Below are 12,348 nucleotides of genomic sequence, written 5' to 3'. Positions count from 1 at the left end.
ATCATTTATGTAGTCTGACTTTTACAATTTGTCTCTTTTCTCTGCTCCTAACAATAGCATGTCTGGTTCTTAAGACTTTTTCCCAAAGTCTGTAAGACTTTCATTCCTGAAACTTCTTGAGAAGATTTGCAGTGTAGGCATATGCAGCAGCAAATGTTATGTCCTTGGAGCAACAAAAGTGGTGCTCTCATCAGTTTAACTGGAGGATTATTCTCCTCTGGTGGATTTTTTCCCCCCCAAAGCTTTTGAGGATGCAGCAGTGCTGTCCCTGCTCTGTGCAGAGCCTTTTGCATCCTGCTCTGTATGAACAGAAATTGGCCAGACCCAAAGCTGGATGAATTCAGAGTATTCAGCCCTTCAGCTGCTGACACCCTGCTGTGGCTGAATGGCTGTGCTGGCTTGGTGCTTGCATGTGTCACAGCCTGTTTGGCTGGAAATGCTTCCAGCCAATAATGCTCCTATAGCAACTCTCTCAAGAAGGACTTGGATTAACAGGATGGACCTAAGGATGCATGGTTTTCCATTTTGAGCCCTTTCCCTTCTCACTTGTTTCAGTGACCTGTTTTTTAAGGCTACAGGAGCAGTCAGAGCCTTCCTCTGCTTGTGTTTGGCCAGTGCTTTCCTGCTTTTGAGCCAGAGTTAGGGAGGGTTGTCCCTGTCACCTTGTCTGTGGGACGATGGGACAACCAGGCTTGGAACTGGGCTGAAATAGCTGATTTAGAAAAATCACCACCACCACCACCACAGTAACAATGTGCTGAAGTTAATGGTACACCAGCCTCAGCAAGCAAAGCCTCTCATTCTGAAAGCAAGGGAAATGGGAATTGAATGCATATCTGGGAATTAATCAGCAAACACCAACCTCTTTGAGGCAACAATTTATTATGTCTGTGCACAACAAAAGCTCAAAAAGCTGAGCTCCCTGCTAGGGCAGCTTGAGTGCAGTGTGGTGGTGCTGTGCTGGTGGGAGTGTGAGGGTGTGTTAAACAACCAGCTCCATGCAGCTGCCTCAGGAATGCTGTCCTATTCCTGAGGAATACAAATTGTGGGGTTTCAGAATGGGTTCCCCACTCTTTAAAAGGTAAGCAAGTGAAAATGCAGAGGAGCTTCACCAAAATGTGTAAGCCCAGCACTCACCAGCCCAGGTGCTCCAAAGGGGGGAAGCCTTCCAAGGGTGAGACAAACACAATGTGTAGGTTTGGAGTCAGTAAAAATTCAGGGCTCTGAGTAGCCCATTGTTCCCTCCTTTAATCTCCTGCTGGCTTGCAGGAAGATTGACAGCAGGAATAGTGAACATTAGCACAGCACACTTGAGAGGCACAAATCCAACAAAATTGGCACTCAAGCTCCTTGTTAGCACTTCTGTTTGAGGCTCAAGCCTCAAGTGCTCTGGCTGGTTCTGTGTGCTGTATTGAAGAGCAATCAAAATATCCTTTAAAAAAAACCTGTGTATCCTTTGGAAAGGCTGCAGTTTAAGTACTGGCTGCAGCCAGTACAAAGTATTCATCCCTCTTGACTGAAATAGTTTCACTGTTTTGGATTGAATCTAAACACAATCGACAAGTTAATATCCCCCTGTCAGTGATTCATGCCTTGATGTGCCATTAACAGACTGGTTAAGTCAACATAGTTGTAGTAAGTGGTGCTTTATTAAGATGATAAGTAGAGCTTTTTAGTTTGTTCAGCAGTAGAGAGACTGTTTAGCCTGCTCTAGCAAGATGACAATCTTCATTTTTGCATATTTGCTGTGAATTAAATTGGAGTCTGGGCTGACTCCCTTGATAAGGATGCTGGAGAGGCTGATGCTCCTCCTGGAATGGAGTTGAAAAGTTGAAACCACTCGTAAGGAAGCCAATGCCAACCACGTTTTTGTCTTCTGCAGTTTCCATTCTTTACCTTTATCTTTACAGATGGAGTCTCTCTTCCTTGACTGTCCTGGTAAACCTCATCATACATGTGCACTAATCCCCTGTGTGCAGTAATTGTTAGTAAATCTGACTCCCTTTGCAGTCCATGTGCACTGGGTTAATCCCTGGGACAGACAGAGGAGATCTGTGTGTGTGGAAGTGGAACTGATCTGCTTGCTTACTCTTTTGCAGCTGAAAACACAGCTAAATGAAACACTATCAAAACTCAAAGTTGATCAAAATGAGAGAGAAAAAGTAGCTGGTGACTTGCCCAAGGTAAGCAGAGACCCTTAGCAGTTGCACATACAAATGTTATCAAAACCCCTCAGTGTCTGTGATTTTGCAGTGCTGGAAATGATGATTTGTGACTTGATTTGAGCTGGTGGGTGTCTTGCTCCACTGGCTGGGACTGTAAGAGCTCTCCCTGCATGTCAGAAAGGCATGAAACTGCAGCTAAAATGAAATGATGAAATGGTAAAACAGCAAAAGCTCTTGTTTAATCATCCTTCTTGAAATACTCCCCTGTTCATGATAATTTTATGCCAATAGGTACAAGTGGTGATTTGTGGCTGGCAATTCTCTATTTAAAAGAAACCCCAGCCTAACAAAAAGCCCATCCCACAGCCCTCCACCCACACTACAGGTTTTTAATGGCAGTCTCAAATGGCAGAGGGCTGCAAGCTGCTTTACAAAGCATCTGCCCTTTTGCACGTGGTGACATGTCCACTGTAACCCAGCAGAGTGCAAATCCTAAAAGTTGGATCTGTGCAAGTGTGATGGGACAAACAGCTGGGTTTCCTGTGCTTTTCCTCAATGACAGGATGGGTTGGAGTGGGAAATCTTGAGGCATGAGAGGTCTCAGTGCTGTCTGTCACTCCAGAAACAAAGGTGTCATGGGGGAATTGGTAAATGGAGACAGGAATAGCCTGTGGAGTGCTGGGCTCTGGCTCCAGGCTCTGCAGCACCTTATTCCTCCAGGATAGTTTCAAATTGGGCTGAATTCTTCCAGAGTTGGAGTGGGAAATGCTGTTGGGGGAGCATATTTTGTCCTGGACAGGGATAGATGATCACAAAAGCACTGGAGGAGGTGAGAAGCTAAAGGAAACTTGCTGAAATAAAGAATTTAAAACATTTTGCTCTGGATAGTTGTGCTGGGTGTTGAATACAAAGCCATGATGTCCATGGTTCATGGGGTTAGGATTTTGGAGAGCTGCACTCCTGCTCTTGTGAGATTTACTTCATGATTTTTACCTGATAACCTGATGTGGGACTATTAAAGCTTCCCTGTGGGATTGCTCTCAGGTGCAGACAGGCTGACATGCAACATGCTGATTGTGAGGAGACATGTCAGTCTTGGCAAATGAGTTGGTCCCTGGAGCAAATCTGGCATAAAACAGATTTTCTGGCATAATCTGGCATAAAACAGAAATCTTTAGACAGAGCTAAAGATTTCCTGTGTCTCTGGTGCTCTCAGGGAGATGGGGCTTTGCTGATTGTTGTGCCTTCCCTGTTTCTTCCTTCCTTTCTTTTTTTTTTTTACTATATCTTTATTTTTATGCTGTCTTTCCCTTGCAGGCCCAGGAGTCTTTGGCAGCTCTGGAGAGAGAGATTGGGAAGGTTTTTGGGGATGCCAATGTTATTGAAAACAGCGACGTTTGCACAGACTCGGTGAGTGATTCCTGGAGCTCCTGCTCAGGGGCCACTCACATCTCAAAGTGGCAGCTTTGGGAAGTGAGGCCCAGCAGAGGAACAGGATGTTTGGGTGATTGGGGCTTTATCCAGTGCTGCAGCTTGCCAGGGTGTCAAGGATTCACTGATTTTGCTGCTGCCTGGATTGTGACCTCCTTCCTGTGCCTCAGACATGCAAAAAGGGAGGGAGGGATTCTGGGCTTTTGGTGGGTTTTTTGTTTGGTTTGGGCAAACGTGGGGAGATCCCCAGATTTGTCCCTTCAGGAAGGGAAAAGGGAAGCCAAAAATAACTCTGCTGATGACTAAGTGGGCTGAAAACACTGTGGGGTTGGCCCTTCTGACATCAGTAATGCCAAAGAAAGGCAGTCTTGCACAATCTGTTACACTCAGAGATTCTCGTGCCAGAACATGGTTTCTTCTGCTCCTCTGCAGCTGTGGCCAGGAGCCAGAACTTGATTTCAGCTGGGATTTGTGTAGACCTTCATGTGGTCCAGCAGCAAAATGTTGCTGAGATGAGCTTCAGCCCTGGATGCTGTGGGTGGGTGACTCTGCAGGCTGGAGGTGTTCCTGTATCCTCCAGCAGTGACATTCCAGCTTTAGGGGCTGGAACTGGGGGCAGGTGGCTCCCTTGAGCCTGTGGGTTGCTGTCAGGATGGTTGCTGGTCCTCAGGCATTGCCCTAAAGACACCACCTGCACAGGGACTGGGGCTTTGTCACTGCTTTTTCCATCTCTGGCAAAAAGAGGCTTTCACACCAGCCCTGGAACAGCTTTCCAAGGGCAGTTGGGAAGGCTGAGGAGTGGTGTCAATGGAGCTCATTCCCCATTTTCTTCTGAGGGACAGAGTGGAAGGACCTGCTGTCATTTGAGGGGCAGAGGAGCACTTGCTGATAGCACAAATAATTTATATCAGCTCCTTTTAGCTGCTGAACCTAAGTGGCTTCATCAGCTGTGAGAGGAAGCTCGGGGTCCTCTGAGGAGAGCTGCAGGAAAGCCTTTGCAGTCATCAGCAGGAATGAAATGGCTTTTCCAGGCTCATCACTCATGGATGCTGATGGACCCTGTGCTGGGCTCACCATGGCTCAGCCAGAGATGCAGCTGGGCCTGGGAGATTTCAGATGTGCCAACCCTGGGAGCTGATTCCTGCGGGATGGGAGAGCTGCTGAGCCCTCCCTGTGCTCCCATGGGAGGCCAGGGGCTTTGGTGCTGATGCCTTGTGAAGGCTGAGCTAGAACAGAGACTGGATGGAGTGAAAGAACAAAACAGGGATTTATTAAAAGGCCTCAGTGGATCCACCTTGGGCAGCACCAGAGTCCAGCCAGGGCTGCACCCAAGATGAACCAAAATGGTCACAAAATGGACAACCGGTCATAGGGTCTCTCATGTGACTGTGTTCACAGAGGTCCAAAGATGAGGGAAGAGATGAGAATGTTGACTCTGTGTTTCAGAAGGCTTGATTTATTATTTTATGATATATATTATATTAAAACTATACTAAAAAAATAGAAGAAAAGATTTCATCAGAAGGCTAGCTAAGAATAGAAAAAGAAAAAATGATAACAAAGGCTTGTGCCTCGGTCAGAGAGTCCAAGCCAGCTGACTGTGATTGGCCATTAATTAGAAACAACCAACATGGACCAATCCCAGATGCACCTGTTGCATTCCACAGCAGCAGATAATCAATGTTTACATTTTGTTCCTGAAGCCTCTCAGCTTCTCAAGAGGAAAATCCTAAGGAAAGGATTTTTCATAAAAGATGTCTGTGACACTCTCACTTTGATCAGTTCTGCTCCATTTGCATATTGGAGTTCATTGTCCAATTCCAGCTTTAGCCCATGAAGTCCCATCCTGCTTGTTTTTCTCTCTTCAGTCCATTTTATTTATGTTCTTGGGCTGAGATTTGGATCATTTGTCCAAATGGAGCAATTCCTGGAGCAGGAATTGTTTTGTCTCCCTGCTCTGTGCACAGAGCTCACCATCCCCAGATCCACACACTAAAGCAGCACAGAGCCTGAAAAAAACAGAAAAGCCAAAACCTGAGGCATCAGTGCCAGTCAGGAGCTGTGTCCCTGTCTGCAGCAGCTGGAGAACAGCCCCCCTCAATCCAATGCCAGCTCTCTGTGCTGTGCCTTCATGGCTTATCCATGGGGACAGCAGTGCCATCAGCTGTGCCATCAGCAGTGACACCAGAGCCATCAGCCCTGGCATCTGTGGCTGGTGGCTCTGGGCAGCCCTCCTGAGCTGGGCTGTCACCAGATGTGCCCTGTGGTGGCCCAGATGTGCTTGTTTGCTTTAATTGCCTTACCTCACAAAACCCCTGTGGCTCTCTCATTGCTCTGCTCTTGCTGCACATTGTGGAGCCCAGGTTCCTGCCAGAATATCCATGGCTTTATTCTAAAGAGGAGTGTGGAAAAACAGTCCTAATAAACCTGCAATTAAGCTTTCATTAGTAAAAATACATTAATTGTCTAAGCAGCACTCCTGACAGGTAGCCATTGGCAGAGGCTGGAATTAGAACATTATCTTTTCTCCAAGCCTTTTCTGCTGCCTTTTTTTTTTCCCTCTTTTTGAGGGGAGAAAAGGAAACTGTCTCCCCAGAAGCCTAAAAACCCAGCTGAAAATAGCTCTGAGATCAAAAAAGAAAGTCTTCCAGCCACTTCCACCTAGCAACAGTGCCTCTTTTTTTTTTTTTTTTTTTTTTTACTAAGGACCTGAAAACACATGCTCAAAAATGAACATATTTGTTCCTTCTGGGTGCTGGAACCAACCCACAAAATTGAGAAATGATACTTGCTTAAACCCTCAAACACACTCAGAGTGTTTTCTTTAGATTTCTTTGCTTTCTATTTAAAAATAGACCATTTGGGGTTTCTAATCAGCTGCTTTGTCACTTATGGGACCAGCTGATGACTAAAGGGGGCTTTTAGTGTGCTTTAAGGAAGTCATTTATATTCAGCAGCTTGCTTAGGCACTGAGCTGATTTTGAGGCTTATGTGCAATGTAATGTGCTTTTCCCCCAAATCTCAGTGCAGAGCAGTCCATCACTGGGAACTGGGAATGCCAAATGTGTGAAACAGCCAAGGGGAATCTGTCCAGGCTGCTCAGCTCCTCCTGGAGCTGCTGGGTCTGAAATCACAGGGGCTTCATCCTCATCTCCCAGAGAAGTGGATCACAGAATCCCAGACTGGTTTGGGTTGGAAGGGACCTTAAAGATTATCCCATTCCAACCCCCTGCCATGGCAGGAACACCTTCCACTGTCCCAGGCTGCTCCCAGCCCTGTCCAACCTGGCCTTGGGCACTGCCAGGGATCCAGGGGCAGCCACAGCTTCTCTGTGCCAGGGCCTCACACCCTCACAGGGAAGGATTTATTCTGTTTATCTGCCCTAAATGTCCCCTCTTTCCCCCAGGTGATGCAGAGCACAGGGCTGGGGCTCAGCAGTGTGAGGCAGCTGTGCACCCCTGGGTTAGCAGGAGGACTGTGCTGGCCCCAAATCCATTGGGATGTGGTCAGGATTGGCCCCAGGAGGATTGGGGATGTGTCTGCAATTCGTGAGTGAGCAGTGCCTGGCATTGGTGAGGCCACAGAACAGAAGGGAGATGCAGTAAATGAGGCAGGGGGGGAGGAGCTGTTCCCAGAGGGGCTGGGAGGGCACTGGGGGCTCCTTCCTGCTCCTGCTGGGTCTGTGCTGCTGCCCAGGCTGCCTCACTGCTGCTCAGAGCTGGATTAATTCATCTGTTGGCTGCTAATTGCCTTCACCCTTCCACTGCCATCAGGCTGTGTGAGACTGCTGAGCCAAGTCTCAGCCCTGACAGACCTGATTTTTCTGCTTTAATATGGGTAAAACAGGTTAAGGCTGCCCTAATACAGATCCCAGTGATTTTCTTACAGTAGACAAATGTTTACCAGTTGCACAGGAGTAAGAGCTTTGCTGTAGATGGTTTTGTTCTCTTGTCTGAGCCCAGAGTCGTTCCTGCAATGCTGCAGGTGCTTGATTGAGTTTGATTTACTGCTCATTTTGCATTTCCAGCCAAACGGGAGCAGGGAAAATGGCCCTCTCTGAACTCCCTCTAATTTCCCTGGAGCTCTGGGGAGAGATTTGCACCCACATTATGCATCAGTCTCATTCTGTGGGTAACACCAGAGTGGGGCTGATGGATGCTGGGAGCCTGCAGACACCTCTGTGCCCCTGTGGAGAACTGGGTACTTCTGCAGTGCTGACACCATGGCACAGTTGCTTATTTTAGCTGTTAAATTTCAAGGAAAAGCTCTCCTGCAGGTGATGTGCATGTCTGTGTTCTGGGCTGAATAAGGAGCAGTAAGGTGGGTGTGTGTGTTGGATGTGGAGTGCTCTGTGCATGTCTGCAGCAGTTAATCAATAAATATAATAAAGCAGGGGTTAATTAATCAATAAATATATAATAAAAGAGGGATTACACAGCACTGTTAGCCCAGGCTGACAGGCAGGGAGGCAGGAGGGGGAGAGTCCATCTTCAGCTGTGACACTTCCTGATTAAGAAACTGTTGAATTCTTAGAAAAAACCCCAAACATTTATTTTTGTTTCAAAACACAAGCTCAGCATTTTCATTTCAGCACAGGAAGCTTTCTAGCTCGTGGTAGCTTTCGTTTTTCCTGTTTTCATTTTCTTCCTGTTTTCTGGTGCTGGCCAGTGGGAATTTCCCAGGGCTTTGGAGCAGAGGGTGAATCTGTGGGAAGGGTGTGGAACTGCAGGCAGATGTTCCACAGCTGGAGCTGCCTTGGGCTGGGCTGTTGGGTTCTGCTGAGGACGCCTCCCTCAGCTCCTCACTCACACCCAGGCCTTGGTGGTGCAGGAGTTTGGCTGCTCCAGCTCTGGGCTCAGGAGTGCTGAAGGCTGACCTAGAACAGAGGCTGGACAGAGCTAAAGAATAAAGCAGGGATTTATTCAAAGGCCTCAATGGATCCACCTTGGGCAGCACAAGAGCCCAGCCAGGGCTGCACCCAGGATGAACCAAAATGGAGAACTGGTCATGGGGTCTCTGACTTTGATAAGTTCTGCTCCATTTGCACCTTGCAGTTCATTGTCCCATTCCAGCTTTAGCCCAGGCAGTCCCACCCTGCTTGTTTTTCTCTCTCCAGCCCACGGGGTTTGTGGTCCTGGGCTGAGATTTGGATCATTTGTCCTTGGTGCCCAGCTGGAGCAGGAATTGTTTTGTCTCCCTGCTCTGTGCACAGAGCTCACCATCCCTGAATATGGAGCCCAGACCCACACACTAAAGCAGCACAGAACCTGAGAAATAGAAAAGCTCAAACCTGAGGCATCAGCTGTGCACTCTGGCCTGTGTTATAAACCACATCTGTGGGGTTCAGCCAGGCTGGTGGAGAAATAACCTTTGGGGCTGGATCAGCTGTGGGTACCTGCACAATTCCTGGAGCAGGGAGGGCTGGAGTCCCAGGCAGTGGGGTAGGAGCTGGATGTGCAGGTGATGCCCTGAACAGGAAAGGGCTCCTTGACTTTGAGCCTTGTTCTCCTTGCACGTGGCCATAACCCTCTGACTGACAAGAACTGTTCCCTTCTGCACCACGAGTTGTAATTTTATACAGAGGATCTAATTCTGGGCTTTCTTGGTAATTAGATTATAAATGAGTTTTTAATTTTTTTTTTTCCTTCTTCCAGGAATTGAGTGATAAAAGGAGAAATGTGGTGGTGAATCTCACCCAGGATGTGGGTCACCTCAAGAAGCTGCTGGTGTCAGTAAGCCAAATGTTGTCAAAGGGATGAGGACACTACAGCCAGGTGGGTGTGGACAGTGACCCCCAGTTCAGCTGCTGGGAGGGACACTGCTGTGTTGTGGTGGGAATTTGTTCAGATTAACAGCTCTCATGTCTGAATATGAGGCTTTTTACAGTCAGTGAATTATTAAGGTGGGAAAAGCCTTCTGAGACTGAGTCCAGCCTTTCCCCAGCTCTGCCAAGGCCAGCACTGACCATGTCCCCAAGTGCCACATCCAGAGATGGAGATTCCATCACTGCCCTGTTCTAATGCCTGACCCTGCTGACACATCCAGTGAAGAATCTTTTCCTAATACTCATCCAAATTCCACATGCAAATCATAAAAAGCTCCTGGCAGGCACTGGATTTGTTCCTCTGTGGATGCACATGTCAATCAGCTGAGACTGATCTTCTGTCCCTCATGTAGGCAGGTAATTCCACCCCTGCCTGCTCCTTCCTGCAGCAGGTTTCCCCAAGTTTTGTTCTCCCAGAGCCTTTTCTCATCTTTGTTTGCCCCAGCAGCAAACTGTCTGCACTCCCGTGCTCTTATTGGGATGGAGGATATGAAATGACCCTCAGAGGTGGCTGGGAGTGTCTGAACACGAACACCAGCCTGCCATGAGCTCTCAATCAGTTACAGACACGTGGACAAGGCTTTCATTTTAATGCTCATCCAGCTTGGAAACCTGGGGATTCACAGAATTCACAGAATCACTGGGTTGGAAGAGCCCTTCAGGATCATTGAGTCCAACCCAGCCCCAACAGCTCAGCTCAGCCCTGGCACCCAGTGCCACATCCAGGCTTTGTTAAACACACCCAGGGATGGGGACTGCACCACCTCCCTGGGCAGCCATTCCAGAACTTTATCATCCTTTCTGTAAAAAACTTTTCCCTGATATCCAGCCTGTATTTCCCTTGGTGCAGCCTGAGGCTGTGTGCTCTGGGTGTGTCAGTGCTGCTGCAGACAGAGCCCAGCCCCAGCTGAGTGCAGCCACCTTCACCTTTCAGGAGTTGCAGATAAAGTCAAATAACCCAGAGTCAGCTGAAGGTTGGATAAGCTCAAGACACTGAACTTTTTAAGGAAGCTGATGCAGATTTGGGTCTGAACTGGGAACTGCAGCACTCACTGAGGAGTGTCAGAGCTGCCTTTCACCTGCTGAGGATGGGATTTGTTGCATTCCTGATCCAGGAGCTTTTTGTGCTCCTGCCTTTGCAAAGCAGAGCTGGCAGAGGGTGCCTGGGTGTCCAGGAGGGAGGGAGGGAGGTGCTGCTGCCCCTTGGCTGCCCAGGAGGCTGCTCCTGCTCAGCTCCACCACCCAGGCTCCTTCCCTGGGCTTCCTCATGGGCTGACACCAAAGAAATGCAGGCAAGGTGCTGGAATTGTGAATTATTCTAACCCTCTGACCTGGTGCTTTGTGTTTCTCTTGCAGAGTGAAATCACGGGGGAATCGTTCATTTGAGGATAGCAGAAGGCATTGTATTATATTTTGCCAAATTAAAGCCTTATTTATGTTTTCACCCTTTCTACTTCGTCAGAAACACTGAACAGAGTTTTGTCTTTTCTAATCCTTGTTAGACTACTGATTTAAAGAAACAAACCCCAACTCTGTAGACACCTCCAGAGTTTAGTTTTATAATAAAAACAAACCTGTTTGGATAATTAGACCTTTACATTCCTGGAGAGACAGTAAACACATAATCTTTTATCTTATTTTGCTCAATAAAACTTGTTCAGAAAATTCCAACATGGTAAAGTCACCAGTGGGAAATGACATTTTAATACTGATGTTGTACACTGTTTTACTTAATTACATTTTTGGGATTAGCTGCCTCTGACTTCAACCTCAAGTAAACACTCCTTTTTTTTTTTTTTTTCTTTTTTTTTTTGGTTGCTAATGTAATCAGTTTTTGTAATGGTGTCAGCAAATAAAGGGATGCTATTATTCAAGGTGTTCCTGCTCTCTTCTTTCAAGTGAGTTTGGATGACTCAGGTGAGGTTTCCACCTCTCCCCTCCCCGAAATGAGCATCAGGCTGTGCTTGTTTTTGGGCAGAGGAGAAGGCAGCAAGTTTTAAAAAAGACAAGAAATCCCCATCAAAATGTCATGTAAATTGTGGTTCTGTGCCATGTGTTGTTTTTGGGAAAGATGAGGGAGTGCCAGGGGGAGGAACAGCTGGAAACACTGGATGTGACAAAGCCAGTGGTGAGCAGAGTGTGTTCCTCTGCCCCAAATCCACCCCCTGGCTGGGAGTTTGGGCTGGAAGGAGTTCTGGGATAGGGTTTGGATGCTCTGTTCCCTTGTGCTTTGTTGGGAACAAGTGTGGGAGGGTCTTTGATGGGACGGGGATTCTGTGGGGAGATCAGGTGGCCTCTCCTCTGTGTCTTCGAGGAGCTCTCAGTCCTGTGGGATTCTGCAGTGGGCAAGGTGAGGGGTGGTTTGGTTCTTTAGAACACTTGAGGATGTGATTATCTGAGGGAAAGTGATAAAACAGGGGTCAGTCATTAATGGGGGGTTAATTGCAGAGGTGAAACAGATCAAACTGCTCAGCCTGAGCTGTTCACACTCCCCTCTGTGCTGTTTTTTAGTTAATATTTGGCCTTCAGCAGGCAGGAGGTAAAGAAGCCTCTTCCTTACATGGTTCCAGTGATGTGCATCATGCCAAGTCCTGCTGAGAGCTGTGAAACAGCTCAGAAGAGGGAGAAAAAACCTGGAAAATGTGGTTTCCTCACAGCAGGAGCTACCCCTGGGCTCCAGCTGTGGCCCCTGAAGTGTTGTGTTCCCTGGAGTAAAAACTCAAATGCCATTAGCCTGACTTGTGTGGGTGTTTGATGTAGAAAGTAGAAACTCACCCCTACAACTGCAGATCCAAGAAAACCTGAAACCTGGAGGGTCTCCACACTTGCCCTGGTTGGGGTCAGGGGCTCTAGCAGGTGTCCAAACACCAATTTGGGGTGTAATTGGCAGTTCAATGGATCCATGCAGGTTTGACTGGTTTAAAATTA

The 12,348-nt window shown here is 47.6% G+C and overlaps 1 protein-coding gene across 10 annotated transcripts in view; it reads left to right on the top strand.

Moving 5' to 3' along the window:
• Positions 1–11,273, top strand: part of KTN1 (kinectin 1) — an 82,323-nt gene extending 71,050 nt beyond the window's left edge. For all 10 annotated transcript variants that reach the window (XM_058026258.1, XM_058026253.1, XM_058026262.1 and 7 more), the window contains 4 exons: positions 2,100–2,183; positions 3,483–3,575; positions 9,251–9,370; positions 10,777–11,273. In XM_058026258.1, coding sequence (XP_057882241.1) covers positions 2,100–2,183; positions 3,483–3,575; positions 9,251–9,355 — 282 coding nt within the window. In that variant the 3' untranslated portion in view covers positions 9,356–9,370; positions 10,777–11,273. The remainder of the gene's footprint in view (positions 1–2,099; positions 2,184–3,482; positions 3,576–9,250; positions 9,371–10,776) is intronic.
• Positions 11,274–12,348: the final 1,075 nt, after the last annotated feature.

This window comes from Melospiza georgiana, chromosome 6 (genome assembly GCF_028018845.1).
Source record: "Melospiza georgiana isolate bMelGeo1 chromosome 6, bMelGeo1.pri, whole genome shotgun sequence".
NCBI lineage: Eukaryota > Metazoa > Chordata > Aves > Passeriformes > Passerellidae > Melospiza > Melospiza georgiana.
The sequence above is the reverse complement of the archived record's forward strand: the minus strand, read 5'-3'. Positions and strand labels throughout refer to the sequence as shown.